Source organism: Hoplias malabaricus, chromosome 5, assembly GCF_029633855.1.
Source record: "Hoplias malabaricus isolate fHopMal1 chromosome 5, fHopMal1.hap1, whole genome shotgun sequence".
NCBI classification, from domain to species: Eukaryota; Metazoa; Chordata; class Actinopteri; order Characiformes; family Erythrinidae; genus Hoplias; species Hoplias malabaricus.
Genome location: NC_089804.1, coordinates 38312850 through 38329204, shown reverse-complemented (window position 1 = coordinate 38329204; position 16355 = coordinate 38312850). Strand labels below are relative to the sequence as shown.

Genomic DNA, 16355 nt, shown 5'->3' with positions numbered 1-16355 from the left:
ACATTTCCAAGCCAAAGATTACTAAAACTTGGCCTATAGTCTGAACCATTAAAAGAGGAACTACTAATCTAAGCCAGTTCAGTGCTGAGAGGTCCATGTGCTAGGTACCGGTCTCTCTCTCTCTCATTCATTTCACACTCTCACTCTTAATGTACATTCTATTCTGTGTGTGTGCTTGTGTTTGTCTGCCTTTTGATTTCTCAGTGGACAAGCCATAGAGTGTCTCTGAGGCACATGTGTAATTAAAGAGGTTTGACATTACATGTAGAAGAGCATGGCGAGAAGTGATAGACCCACACACACATATATATATATATAGACACACACTAACACACCTTCAAGACAACATAATATCAAAATCACCATGTGCTGGTTGCAGGCTGGTGAGGTCATGGTACTACAACAAGGGTTTATTGGAAGAGCTGTGGTTTTAAAACTACAAATTATTCCATAACTGTTACCAAAATGAAAATGACATAATCTATGTAGCAGCATATTCTGCTCTATAATTTGCCAGAGCCTTCAAAGATGTTCAAATATTAGCCCTGCCATCAACAACAAAAGCACTCTGGTTTTTAATGGAGTGTTGTCTGAGGGATGAGTTATCTGACCATTCTCTGGACTCCTTCAATTGTTTGCTGATATTATTATGCACTGAAGAGGGTGAGGTTCCTTCAATGACTGGAAGTGGTCATTGGGCTACACTGTTCTTAAACTGTTCTCTGAAAGGTTATAATGTTTTAAAGCAGCATAAATTTCAGCCTTTTATTATGTTCAGTGACCCTTCTACCAGAGTGATGTTAGGAGAATTACATTGGGACATTATAAAATTAGTCTCTGAGCATATATCATCATCAACTGCCCCACAAGAACACTTCTGTCACTATAAAGTCAATTAACGCTCTGGATTCTATCAACTCATCTCTACCACAGGTTTGGGTTCTGTCTCTCTGGGGTAGATTTGCTTGGCACTGCTATGTATTGCAGATTGGGAGGTGGGGGAGGGGTTGTTACGACTGAAAAGCACCCACTTGTGGAACAGTTCCTAAATGTGAGTGAGTATGAGAGAAATAGCACCCCTTGTGGTGCAGTTCTTAAACGTGCACGGAGTACATGTGAGTGAGTGACTTGCAAGTTTCTTTAGGAGTTTTGCATCTAACTGGATGGAAAAGAAATATTCAGTCTGTTCTCCATCTCTCTCGTCTCAGAGAAAACAGGAAAAGTGTGAAAGCTCTGTATTCGTTTTCTTCTGAGATAGAAGTATCATCTCAACTCTAATGTGGTGTAATGAACTGGGAGACACCTGCTTCCCAGAGACAGAACCCAGCTATCTGCCAACCATTTCCTGCTCTGAGTGTGCTATGGCAAATGGATGAGGACGGGTGTGCCAGGAAACCTCCAGAGAGGTCAGTCATTCTGTAATGATAGTCTAACAAGGGCATGGATTTCCGATTCCGCTGTCTTCCAGCCATTCATCTTACATTAAGGATATTACTGTGAAAAGTTTGTCCATGTTCCATCATCATGAATACAGAGTGGCTCAATCAACTTTAGTTTTGTGTCCTTACGCTCAAACGCAGTCCAGAGGAGTCCATTTAAACGGCAGTGGTTTTCTATGGATATTAGACAATAAAATTACATACAACTGACCTGTATCTGTTTCAGGAATGAATGTATCTTAATGAATGTGACTGCACAACTGTATTTCAGTTGTTTTTTTATCCCACAACGACATGAGCACACACACATACACAGACACACCAAATGCTGTCAAGATTCAGAACACGGATGTGTTTTGAAATAAGGGGCTAAAAGAAGCAACTGAACTAGATCATGAGTAGCTTCTTTAGAAGTCAGGCAAGCGCTCCCTCTGCACTCAGCCCAAAGAAAGACATCACTTACAGCTGCATGACAAGGTAGAGGTGCGATTTACTCTCGTAGATGTCCTCCAGGGAAACAATGTTGGCATGTTTAATCCTAAAAGAAAAGCAGACAAAATAGAGAGAGTGAGAGAAATAACATTAAAAGCACAAGCATCACAATTTAGACAACATACGACTGCCTGGGCTTCACAAAAGGAACCATCCAGGCATTTCTCAGGAAACATGATTTAACATCCATGAAAACTTGGCAGTTAATTCAGTTAATGTCTATAGCTTAAATAGAACGTGCTCAGCCAAAGATTCTACCCTGCAATAGGAAGAAGAATAACAAGAACGCATGAGTGCCATCTTCTCTTATGAACATAAGTATAGTCACAAGACGAAACAAAATTGCAAAACTGACCTAGATACAGTATGCATACGAAAACCAAAATAGTCCATGTATAGTACTGTGCAGATACTGGTGGTTACAAACTATGTAATCAGCCACACTCGCCCCCATTGCCCGAGTGATCCTCCCATGTGATCGTCCTTCAAATGCTTATGTATAAGAGGGAGAATGCAACTCGGTGGTGGTCTATGCACAAGGCCCACAAACTGAAACTGAAAGTTAAGTCATGGGGAAGTGATAAAACATTATAGACCTTATCAACAACCAATGTGGAGCGTCCACCTGGACTCAGGATCAAATCTGGAGTTCAAGTTCAAGAAGTTTATTGTCATTTCAGCAGTATACAGTGTTTACAGTACACAGTGAAACGAAATAGCGTTCCTCCAGGACCAAGGTGCTACATAAAACAATACAAAACATTAAAGTCCCATTACCTTGAAGCTGTGTGGAAGCACCAACATCCTCCTCAAATTAAATCCACCAAAGGCATTTATTACTAAACATGAAGGGGTCAAATGAAACTATTGAGTAAATGTAATTATCTTCACAAGTGGCCTAGAAGTAACTTCATATGACCGCATTCACTGCTCCTTCACAAATCCAATGTTCCGAACTTCCTAAAAAAAATGAGTATTGTCCTAGTTCTGAACTTGAAGGCGGACCAGCAACTGAAATGAGCGACTGTGAGTGGTGCTGTTTTGAGAAGTGAGGAGTCTTATTGGATTTGACAAGATAGCGCAGCTGTAGGGATAAACACAACTGTAGGTAGGACAAAAGATGACATAGGAATATAAAGACAGTGACCCTGCACTTACAAGATCCAAAAGTGCTAACGTGAGCTTAAAAAATAAAATAAAATAAATAAATAAGCATCATGGCCTGTCTTGTTACTGAGTTGTTACTGATTTTTCTCGTGGGTTATTTTGGGAAGTTCTGTTATGACACTGTTAAAACTAACTGTAATATTCTCATCTACAAAAGTGGAGGCACTGCAGAAAATGTTAGGGACCCATTGCTCCAGAGTGATAGACCTCCATCTAATACAGTTGGAATCAGTTGGAGTGGGGTTTGTCATTGAGAACTAATAATTCAGCATCAGTACCTGACCTTTGGGCTGAATGTAACCAAATCCCCACAAAAAAAAAAAACAATCATTATCTAGAGTCAAGCCTTTCTACAAAAGTAAAGGGTGTGGCTGCAGCAAAAAGGGGACTAAGTCAATATTGATAAGCTTGATTTTAGAGGAAACACTTGGGGGAGGAGTGGGACACTATTTTCAAGGACTAGTGACTAAAACTGCTGTCAGGCTTCATGTTCATTCAGTCAAAGTGTAACTGGGACTCAATGTTAAAGTGATCTAGATTTCTGTATGAAATCATTATCCTCCTCCTCACTCCTCTCTGCCTGTACTACTCCAGTCAATAGCCTGACTCTCTTCTGTGCCTTCTATTCACCTGTGAGCATGCAACGGTATATGAGAGAGAGAGAGAGAGAGAGAGAGAGAGAGAGAGAGAGAGAGAGAGAGAGAGATGCGTGGGCTCTAATTGGGCTGTGGTGGATTCCCACACATACCCACGAGGCACAACAACACGACATAGAAGGGGAGGTGAGTCACCGGCCCTCAGAGCCCCCGACTCCGCTCTTTCACTCACTCATTTTCCACACACTCTCGCAGTTATGTATTCTCTCTTCTTTTCACATTCATTCTCCAACTTCAGCAGCCCCCCACCCCATCCATGTTTGTTCCCCTGCCCACCTCTCTCCCTCACTCTTCACCTCCGCTGAGTGCGGTGGCCAGTCTGGTGGGCAGTCTGACACACACTCGCAGAACAGCAACAATGGACCCCACTCACAAACTCATTCCAACTCCTCAGCACTGAACCTTCCACAAATGCCATGAAACCACACACAGAGAGAGAGAGAGAGAGAGAGAGAGAGAGAGAGAGAGAGAGGAGACAGAGAGAGAGAGAGAGAGAGAGGAGACAGAGAGAGAGAGAGAGAGAGAGAGACAGAGAGAGAGAGAGAGAGAAAGGAAAAGGACAAAGATGAAGAAAAACACAGGAAAATAAAATCAAAGAAAGAATGAATGGATATGAAAATAAAACAGGAAAGAAGCATGTAAACAAACGAATAGCAAAAAAGTGATTTAAAGAAAGCAAGGCCATAAAAGGCAAAAAAGAGAGAAAGAATGAATAAAAGACACTTGTTGACTTCTTAATGCAGTGTTTGAACAAGCAGTTATCTCCATTCTCTTTCCAGTAAACAATTTTAAGACTGATTCCATCTAAACCCAGATAAGAGCTGCCACATTCCCTACTAAACGCAGCCACATCGTGTGTTCGGAGGTACTTCAAGAAAGAAATGGAGATGAACCATCAGCCACCATTCCTTGGAACAGTAAAGTGGCAGAGAGGTAAAGGCTTTAAAGCGGGTTTAATGATTTTGCAATGAAAGCCCCTTCACGGTCTTGGGATTCTGAACAAACTGCTTAGAAATAAAAGCCAGAGATCTTAGATAGATCTTAATATGTTTTTTATATTTCAGTTAATCTTCAATTAAAAATTTGGGAATTCCATTGTTATGACTGCTGTAAAGCACATTTACTGTCTGTTGAGGAAAGGTGAATCCTGAGAGTGGGATACAAAGAACCACAAGGCCGTTACTCAGCTGGCCAAACGGTCTCAAGTCTGTCTGGGGCTATACAAAATGACAAAAGTTTGATTCTACAAAAATCATCCAAGTAAAAGTTAATGTTTGTATTTTAATACAGTAATTTTCCCAATTACTGTTTTTAGAGAGGGCTTAAAAGACCAAAAAAAGCCATTTGCGTTGCCCATGTTTATTGGTTTTTAAATAATTTCTCTTTGCACCTTTTTGCTGGAGCCATGACCTTAGAGCAGAAGCAGGGGCTGTCAATTAGTAAACGTCATAAACAATATAAAAGGTTTACAGATTAGTTTAAGTATAAGTTATTTAAGTTTTTTATTGCGTGTATGTGTGTAACATTCAAAATTCAAACATTTTCCAACTAATTAGTCTTTTAATGGTCTTTTAACTGCTGTGTAGTATTAAAATTCGTTATGAGGTCGAGCACGGAAAAAGTTCCTAAAGTACCAAAAGTGTATAAAAGTGTGTGCGAGTTTGTGAATGTAGCATATGAATTTCTCCAAATAAAATGCCTACTGCCTGTGTCCGTGTGGGTTTCCTCCGGGTGACTGTCTGTGAGGAGTGTGGTGTGTTCTCCCTGTGTCTGCGTGGGTTTCCTCCGGGTGACTGTCTGTGAGGAGTGTGGTGTGTTCTCCCTGTGTCCGCGTGGGTTTCCTCCGGGTGCTCCGGTTTCCTCCCACAGTCCAAAAACACACGTTGGTAGGTGGATTGGCGACTCAAAAGTGTCCGTAGGTGCAAGTGTGTGAGTGAATGTGTGAGTGTGTGTGTTACGGGGCCCTAACGAGATAAATGATTCCCACTTTGTTGGCTTTGCAAGTGGACACTTGTGTGCTGTAGGTAATAACTCTCTTCTAAGATCCAATGCAAAGTTGAGGAGGTGATGTAAAACCCACTACTGAGATCCAGAGCAAGACTAAGCCTCTTAAACACATACTTGACAGCTCTGAAAATGGTGCTAGAAGTGAGCAAAGGAATTAGAAATCTGAAGCCTGTTTTATAAGAGCTTGATTTATGTCTGTGTGTCTGGACTCGATTAATTCCCAAAATCTGGCAAATTATATTGCATTTCCAGGCTGTAATCCAATTTCCAGGCCAGAATCCAGAAGCATACCTCACAGCTGAATCTAGATTTGTTTAGTCTGCCTCAAGTCAAAGAACACTCTACTCTGTGGATGTGTGATGTATCTGGAGTTTTCGTGCATGTATTTGTCAGATGGAAGCATCTGTCTGAAGATCATGGAGAGGTCACAGTGTCGTCACCATAAGTGGTGCTAATACATAGAGAATTAATGTGGCAAACATGGAAGAAAACATGGCAGAATGAGAGACACATCACTGATATTTCACAGCAGAATTATTAACCTAATCTGTATTATCAGGTCTAATATAAAATTAAAAATAAGGCCCAGTATAAACACATCCTGTAGGGAACATTCACTATGAACATGCACTGTGTTTTAAAACAAAACATGTGTTATACTTATTTTGTCTGCTTCTAGTATCATGAAGTCACATCAGTGTTGGAGCAGAACTTCACAAATGGAGGGTTTCAACCACTTCCAACTTTAAAACTGTGATTCCAAATTGTTTGTGGGGAAGGACAGTGTGACATTTCTTCTCGACTCATATTCATACCCTCTATATGTTCTCAAGCTCTCCGTACAGACCTGGAGCTCCCTCTATGTGATCTCCAGGTCTGTGTGGCGGCGGTAACCTAGGTGACGCTCTCAGGCTCTCTCTCACACACACATAAGCTAAAAATAACTTTGACTCCTTCAGAGCCATTGCTGGAGCGCCTGGCAATTCCAGGGGTCCAGTCGGGAGATTCCTTAAAAAAAAAAGCATCACTGTTGGTGTTTATATGAACTGTGGGCACCAAGGATTATGAGTTCACCCCATGCTCCATTCAGGCCTTCTGAGTAATGCGTGTTTAGTTTCCATCAGTTCAGGGGTGAATATGAGTGGATGTGAGTGGGCATGTGAAAGAGCGCGAGTTTAAGGCCAAATGTATTGAGGCCAAATGAATCACCGACTTTACTCAGTAACTTTATAGCAGAAAAAAAATATATATAAATGTTAATGTTTTGGGGGCGGCACGGTGGCGCAGCAGGTAGTGTTGCAGTCACACAGCTCCAGGGACCTGGAGGTTGTGGGTTCGATTCCCGCTCCGGGTGACTGTCTGTGAGGAGTGTGGTGTGTTCTCCGTGTCTGCGTGGGTTTCCTCCGGGTGACTGTCTGTGAGGAGTGTGGTGTGTTCTCCCTGTGTCTGCGTGGGTTTCCTCCGGGTGAATGTCTGTGAGGAGTGTGGTGTGTTCTCCCTGTATCTGCGTGGGTTTCCTCCGGGTGACTGTCTGTGAGGAGTGTGGTGTGTTCTCCCTGTGTCCGCGTGGGTTTCCTCCCACAGTCCAAAAACTCACGTTGGTAGGTGGATTGGCGACTCAAAAGTGTCCGTAGGTGTGAGTGAATGTGTGAGTGTGTTGCCTTGTGAAGGACTGGCGCCCCCTCCAGTGTGTATTCCTGCCTTGCGCCCAATGATTTCAGGTAGGCTCTGGACCCAAAGCAACCCTGAACTGGATAAGCGCTTACAGGTAATGAATGAATGAATAATGTTTTGGGAATTTCACTGCAAATATTTTTGGAAAACTGCTGTTGGTCCATTGATCATGCAATGTATAATAATGTACAAAAGTCAGTTAATTTCGTGTTAAAGCTGTCTTTACTTAGAAGCTGCAAATTTCTCAGCAAGTATATTCGTGAAAATTAGATAAAAGGAAATCAACATGTAAATCTTTTATCATTGAGAGGTTGGAAAAAAATATGCCTCAAACTTGCTTCATATCTAAGACCATCTTAGAACATCTAGAGGTCTTTCTGTCCATTCTAACACTGAGTAAACAGCTCAACATCACAGGTCTGAAAAGACATGCAACTAAAGAGACCAATACAGAGAGCATTTACAAATCAAAAGAAGATGCTGGTGCTTTTTAATCAATGGCCCCAGAGATCACTGAATATGTCTGAGGTCACTAGAAGCTAAAATTGCAAACAACTACAAATTGAATACTAAAAAATATAAACATATTTAGTTGCTAAGACTTCTGAGCAGTTGCCTGTAAAATATTAAAGATATATTCTCCCTTCTTACCTCGCTGCTGAAAAATCTTAATGGTGGTTTTAATTGGAAATGAAACTAAACTATAATTTAAGAACTGAACTCCAATACAATAAAACCTCTCTACGACCAGAAGAAAGAGAGAAACATTGCAAGTCTGCAGGAGTGTGAGCTTTCATGCGTGTGAGAGTTAGAGTGTGAATCTACGTTAGAGTGCGAGAGTGTGTATGTGTGAGCAAGTGTGTGCGTGTGTGTAAGCAGGTGTGTGATAAACAGTGGAAGTGTGATGACTCACTTGTGAAGGACGGCGATCTCGTTCTCGATGCTGTTCTCTTTGCCTTCAAGTGCTTTTTTGGGAATGCACTTTATCGCCACCAACCTCCTCGTTCTCTTCTCCTCCGCTAGAACTACCTCGGAGAACGCCCCACTGCACACAAACACCAACATTTTAGAGTGAACAGATGAATCACTGAGCTAAAATTAAATGAAACACACACAAACAAATACTACAGATGTGTAGTATTTACACAGTGTGATAAGCTTGGAAAGATTTTTAGCTGTAAACCCAAAATAGCATCATAGTCCAGTGGGATACTACACTTGGTTAACAAGGTTAAAATCCCAGCATCACAAAATGGTGATTTAGGCACCCAGTTTAATGAGCCTAGAGTGTGTAAATTTGACTGCTAGCCAAACTGTGTGTACGGTTAACTGCTGGAGCTACAGTTTGTATAAGCAAATACAAAACAGTCATGCAGATACATGCCAATAAGTGCTCCAGCAGTATGTATGTATGTGTGTGTGCATACCAGTAACGTATGACATTTTGGGGACCCAAACTGTATATATATAAAAATAAAGGACTGGTGGCGCCTCCAGTGTGTGTTACCGCCTCGTGCTCAGTGATTCTGGGTAGGCTCCGGACCCACCATGACCCTGAACTCGATAAGAATACACACACACACACACACACACACACACACACACACACACACACACAATCCTTCAAGAGACCACCAGCTGGTGCCTACAATATAAATCGCCATATTTTAAGGTGAAGGCCAAGTTTAATGTTAGGGTTAAGCTACTAGTACTTATGGAACAGTTATATATTATAACTCTACATATTCTTCCTTTTATTTCGAGATGTCCCTACACTTCACGAGTACAAGGTTATGCGTGTGTGTGTGTGTGTGTGTGTGTGTGTGTGTACCGAACTTCACACCTTCGTCTTAAATCTCAAATGCAAACCACTTACACAGAAAGGTTCTTTTGTTTACGAGTTTCTGAGAACATGCTTTTTCCCCATTTCTGTTTGTCCAAAAGGTGTTGTATTGATTTCACACATACTACTTAAACAAAAACAACTGCATTGTGAGCCATTGTTTTTACGTTAAATAAATATTATGGAGCCCTGGCAAAAACACCATTCAATCAAATGTAAAATCGCTGTAGATCACAACTGTGTTTGGGTCAAAATATCTAAATTTAGTGTGCACTATTAATTTCTAATGATGGCTGTTTTCCGTTCATGAAAGGTCATGTTGTTGGCATGGATCGGGTGTATATATACACAGTACTGAGCAGCCAAGAATGAGGTTTAAAGCTATTTATCTTGGCAGTAATGCTTTCTGGCCAGTGATATCACATCACATAGCATTAGAGTAAATACAAATAAACATACGTACTAAGAAGTCTCACAGGATTCTGTATTTTTATTTTTTTTATGTTATAATATATACTTGGTCAGAAAAATACCGTTATAATTTCAAACAGCAGACCTTAAAATACCCCTGTCCAGACACAAACCATGTCTCTACTCACAAATTCATTTTGTCATGATGCATATGTAAGATAAAACCTTGTAAAATCAATCTACAGTAATATATTAAACATGTTTATGGAGGGGTGGTAACAACAGCGTTTCTGCAGAATAATGAGTAGATGAATATGGTTATTGATGCTTTTAAAGCCTGTATTGGTTCACTCAGCAGTGCTGGTCAGAGAACAGGGATTGGTCAAATGCAGATCATTGTCTTTGTTTGCAGGCAGCAGCACATACAGTGTTCAATCTAACTGCGCATTGAAAGAGGTCAAACATTGTTAGCAATAACATTAACTTGAGTCATGCTAAAGCTAGTGGTGTAGATAACGTTGACAAATCTAATGCAAGTGAACTTTCTCAGACAGAAAACCAACCATTTTTAATAATTAATAACAGAAATCTTAGAGCAAATTCATTAAGTTGATTGGTATATTTATGAATGATGTGTGTGAATTATTATTACACAACAGCCAACATGCACATACACATACACATACAGGTAACTGCACACACTTTATCTTACATTTATTTTGTATTATGTCAGTGTCACAGGCTCTACCGTATATGGTGATAGAGGTCACCTGTACACACACACACCCCAACGGTGTCAATACTACATGCTAAACAAGACCCGCAATGCTGTTGATTATGTATCATACATTTGTTTAAGGCAGGAAGGCTTTTCACAGCTCTGAGAAACACCAGAATGTCAATTTACATGGATTTAAAAAAAAAGAAGTTATAGATGCATGAAAGTAGCTGACCACGCATTTGAATAGAGAGTCAGGCGCTCCATGTAAGATCACACTGTTAAACTGCTCTGAACAGTCTGATATTATCAGTAAACCATTCGAGGTCTGTTTACACAGTAGAGAGAGAGGATAAATGAGAGAGTCCAAATAAATTATAAATATACACTTCTGTGAAATAGCTTCATGTTCCTATCACCTCCACTGTGAACAATTCCAACTTGCAATGAATAGAGAAAATCACACCACTCTCAATTTTGAGAGGGAAGCCAAGTAAGCAAGAGTACCAAAGAGTAGGCTGTATACTAATGGGTTAACAGGACATGATTATGATCCTCAGGCTCAGATCCGGGTGCACAGACACACACAGACACAAGACTGCATTAACTTTTCCTATTTTACCTGAAACCTGAAGACTCCTGAAACTTCCTATCTCTCGGTCACCACCACTGATCAACGTACTGCTGATGAAGTTCATGCCCTGACGGTATGTGGTCACAAGAAACTTGATCTAGGGCTGGGCAATTAATGAAAAACGTATCAAAATCAACATTCAGAACTTTTAATTGAGCTACTCTTGCCTATATCGATTAAATAGATTTGTCCCATTTAATAGTTCATGTCCCGTTAAAACCCCACTACAGCGTATGTAGTCTGTATGTAATCTACCACATGGAAGCAACATAAAGGGGAACTTAAACACCGGGACCAACCAAGCAACACATGCTGTGGCTGTCATTTGGTTTTGAATTTAGTGAAGACAACTCTGAACACAAAGAAGTCAAATGTAAACACTGTCACTAAAGTAAATCCTTCTTGAAACACAAGCCCATAACCAAATATGAACATTTCAGGTGACACAGCAATGCAGCAATGTCAGTGCGTGACAGTTTCCAATCAATAATACACCAGCGATGAAACTTAAACTGGGACCAGCCAACATTTGAATACACAGAGTAAAGCAGGCTTACTCTCAATAACCTTACAGTAGGCCATTCAGTCACACAGTAAACATCCAGCTAAATCACACTGTAATCTGGTCATCTGTTGGAGTGTAGAAATGCACTGGTGCGATTCTAAAGCAGTGACTTCTGATTCTGTTCTGTTGCATTACTCTAAGTGTGAAAATATATGTAGGCTAATAGAATAAATACTATATGCACACACACACAAACCTCTATTGATGTGTGTGTAATCAACACTAAAATACGATTCTGAGAAATGCTGAAAGCCTGATTGAGAAAGAGCTGTGGTGGAATCCCCAGAGCACGACGTTTTTAGCCAAACGCAGCCATATGCAGTGCTGAACCAGACACAAGCAGGAGGAGTTTTCAGAACACCACAGGAAAAGAATGAACCCAACTGAAGAAAAACACTTTCGTTTTAAAAGGTTAATGTCTATTTTTGTAGGGAGTTGGTGTCCAGACCCTGTTGCTAATGGCAACCTCCAGTGAACAAGATGCACTCTCATTACCTCTTAAACGAGCTACTCTACATCAGCAGGCGTTTCACACGCACGCACACGCTCATAGACTCACTGGCTTCTAAATTAGGTATTACACCTACAACATCTAGAGACATACTGATTACTGGATTAAAGTCAGTCAAATGTATAAATGATAAATGAGCTGACTTTGCAATCAATGTACAATCTGAATAAGAAACTGGGTATCCACCACTGATAACAATGTCATTCTTATATATACACAGCTGTCCAATGAAAAACAAGCATCTTCCAGGAGAAAGAAAAAGCCTTCCTAGTCATTTTGGAGCATTTCTATTGGTCCATTCATAATGAAGGACAGCTGCTGTGCTCCAGCGATATAGTAAACTAAATATCAACAAAAATGGAGACGCATGTTTTTAAATGAACAGCGGCCATATATGATATGAACAAGATGATTACATAAGTGCAACAAAAAGGAGACCACACTTGAACATTGTGATACTAGACATGTGCCCCACTTTTGTGTGAATGGCTGTAATTTATCTGGCTGCAATGAGCACCTGCAAGTCATCTGACTTTTTAAAAGCCCCCTCAGCAGGACTCCAGTGTTTAGTCAGATAACTACCAGGACTCTATGGAAAGTCCTGTGATTTGTCCAAGCCTTTAGCTGCTTCACATCACCGCTTTACTTTACTATGACATTTAAAAGCCAAGTATCAGCTATAGTACTAAAACTTAAGAAGCCAAATGACACTTAATTTATCAATTTGTCCCAGACAAGGCAGAAAGACGGAGCTCCTGAGCTCCTGGGATCGGACTGAGCCAAGCAACAAATTCCACTCAGGTCACACACACAAACAATAGGTCATCTGGCAGAGCTAGGATAGCTGGACACATAGAAGGTCAGCTCTCAGAGGCCCAGAAGCACTCTTTACACGTGCAGACTTCAACTTCATATCTTGTTTATTAATGTTATTGAACACAGGATTATCCTACATACTCTTAGAGTTCAGTTTAAGATGTTGGTTGCATTTTCTGAATTTCAAGATCCTAGTAATCCAAACACAGTCAAACATACTGGGGGGCTGATGAGCACAAAGCGAGAAGCCCCTTTCATGAGGACATAAAAGACCAGACCCCACTCCATCCGTATCTATAGCCATATAAACCTGACGATACTCATTCTTCTTCTTGTGTATGTTCTTTTATTTTCCTCTCCAGACCTGAAAAAATGTTGCTGAAATTAACTAGACATCCATTGTCCCATTCCAGATCCCCATATTAACCAACACTTTCTCCCTCTATGCCTCTCTTCCTCATATCTGCTCATTGTTCTGCTCTTCTCGTCCACTTCCATTGTCCTCTCCCATACTGGCCTCTACTAGGAGCGGGTCCAGCACGGTTTTCCACATTATTCTTTTATTAGCAGCAGCATCAGCGTCAGAGGGCAGTCAGAACAAGCATCTGCACAATCCAACAAAAACACGCTTCACAAAGTGTATTTAATAAAATGGTTTTTAGGTGATGAGTAAGACATGAGCAAGGCATCAAACACACATCCTCTAATGTAATTACAGAGATTATTAATGCAAGTCCACTGAGACAAACTCCATGTGATGTTTTCCATCCTGAGGCGGTGCTGTAGCCTGAAGCAACCAACTGCACACACTAGGCTGCTTTTCCTAACTCAGTTATATAATATTCACTGTAGTACACACACACACACACACACACACACACACACACACACACACACACACACACACACACACACACACACACACACACACACACACACACACACACACACACACACACACACACACACACCAGGTGCAGCAGCCTCTATGAATGAAGTGGGGCAGACTCATCACTCTCATGAGAACAGAATTACTGACAGGTTACTCAGGTCTTTTATTTTATGGTCTATGTCCCAAAGTGCTTTTCTGAGTGTATCACTGGATATAATCAACACTACTACATTTTTACCAGTCGCTCATTTTACTCCTATTTCTTCTGATAAACTAATAATATACAAGGTCCCACTAATTCAAAACGATGTGTTGGTTACTCTACAAAATGTTTTAAATTGTCAAGAAATATTACTTTAAAAACGTTGCAGTATCAATCACTTAGGAAAATGAATCGTGATTCAAAATGCTTTGAAACAACATGAGATGGCATAGGGCTGCATTTTACTATGTTTCATGTTAGAGCTCTTGGTTCGTTTAAAATCCCATGATCCAAATCCTAGCAAATTCAAGCCAACTTTGGTCTTTAAATTGATCTGATATCTACACTGTTCTGAATGAGGCAGTTGCTATAGAGCTGACACACACAAGAACACAAACCACCAACACAGCCAGCTAAAGGGTGTCACCAGGGAATAGTTAGCAGAATTCCAGCAGACACTGCATTTCTGATTCTTCCCAAGTTAGGACCCCGGCACTTCAAAGCAGAGAGAGGGCTGTCGAGAGAAAAGCACCATTCGACCCGTTCTTCAGAGTCGGTTTTCGAGCCTAAAAATATCACACGCCAGAACACAGGAGGGATTCAGAGATAGCGAGGTGGATAACAGAGCAGCCGTTTGTGTGTTATCCCATTCTCTCATTCACTGCTTCCCACCTCCTCCCGCTCTCAGATGTTAACACTACTGAATTTCCCTCAGACTCACTCTCTAACACACACTCGCATTGGATGAGGCAACGGAAACTACCATGTTCGAGCTCTACGAGATAGAGGCAAAGGGAATTAGGAATGCAGAAACTCATCGGCCAAGCCAGGATGTGTGGTCTTTAGTAATTACCACATATGCTCTTGTATAACAATGTTAGAAACTTGGAGGAAATGGCCAAATACACACTGATGTATGGCAGAAGCTACATAGCAGCCCTCATGTAAGATAATATGAATTTAAACTGTATTATTAGTATTATTATTATTATATTAGAGTTACATCTTTCAGGGTAAAAGGAGTTCTCTATTCTGGCAGCAGATTAAAAGCTGGTCAGCCACCTTCCACAGAACACTGAGTGACCATATCAATCACACTGGATTAAGTGCTTAAACGTGCATGCAGACAACACTTAATCAGATTTCAAAAGCTATAGATTCAATATTCTGTCTCTGTTTACAGTATAACAGTCTCTGTGTTTTCTGATCAGCAAACGCAGAGGAAACTCCAAGACTTATCAAAAAGTAAACACCACTGAAAAAACTTCTGAGTGAAGATTTACAGTGTTCCCAAGCCAACAGGAAAAACAATCAAGCAGTTAATCTACTTACACACCAGCCAGTCCTTCCTATCCAAGTGCCAAATGACCGTATGACCTTCATAATCCTCATAATAATCCTGATCTACTAATCCCATCTCCAGTTCTGCCAAGAAATGCATTAATGCTCATGGGTAACAGTAGTAGTCGTAATAATAATAATAATCATTCATTTTCTACATTTATTTATACAGGGATCTTAGATTAGCAAATTAGAATAACTGATTATATGCATATTAGCCTTTCTATCATTACTTATTCACATGTAAGTACCAAAAACTAAACAATCCACCAGAGTTCACTTGAAAATGTGTACCTTGCAAGAAGATATAGTCTGTTTAGTTGAGTTGAGCAGAGCTGGAGCAGAGCTAATCCATTAATGTGGGGATTATGGGATCAATGATGAATCAATATTTAACTAAAATAAAGTCATGAATATTTGATGATAATATTAGACTGCAATGCTCATGCCTTTTTAAATGTATTTATATATCTATTTATTCTTGGTGTAATAGATTTGTCCAAAAACAAACTATTGTTTTAAGCTTCAAGAACTTGGACGGTGAATAGGCCAAGACACTCATGCAGTCTAAATACCCAAGCCCTCTACAAAAAATACAGTATTAAATGTATTAAAATTAAGTTAAAGACTGACCTAGTCAACACAAACATACACACCAAACACAGTCATGCTCGGTGGTTAGCCTGTCATTGCATTTCTACAGGAGCAGTAATCATCAGGTTTTAATTGCATAAGACAGCTGCACATGTTTCCAAATCAGCTCTCTCACTGTACACTACAAAAACATGAAAATATTAGCCTTTGCACAGCATTATTATTCAGTTTTACAGCTCAGTAAAATTTCCACTGGATAAACTTCTTCTTGAAACCCTTTTGCCATGTTTCCACCCACAATAGCCCAATCCCCAAATGAACTGTAGGTGGTTCTTCAGAAATCCATGCAAACTGTTTCAGGTTTTATGCCATAGTCAAACGTATGCAAGGCTA

At 40.4% G+C, this 16355-nt stretch overlaps 1 protein-coding gene across 3 annotated transcripts in view; it reads right to left on the bottom strand.

Moving 5' to 3' along the window:
• camk1b (calcium/calmodulin-dependent protein kinase Ib) overlaps positions 1-16355 on the bottom strand; it is a 47441-nt gene that overhangs the window by 12077 nt on the left and 19009 nt on the right. For all 3 annotated transcript variants that reach the window (XM_066671105.1, XM_066671106.1, XM_066671104.1), the window contains exons 3-4: positions 8349-8480; positions 1903-1977 (exon numbers count right to left, since the gene is read on the bottom strand). In XM_066671105.1, the coding sequence (XP_066527202.1) occupies positions 1903-1977; positions 8349-8480 (207 nt within the window). The remainder of the gene's footprint in view (positions 1-1902; positions 1978-8348; positions 8481-16355) is intronic.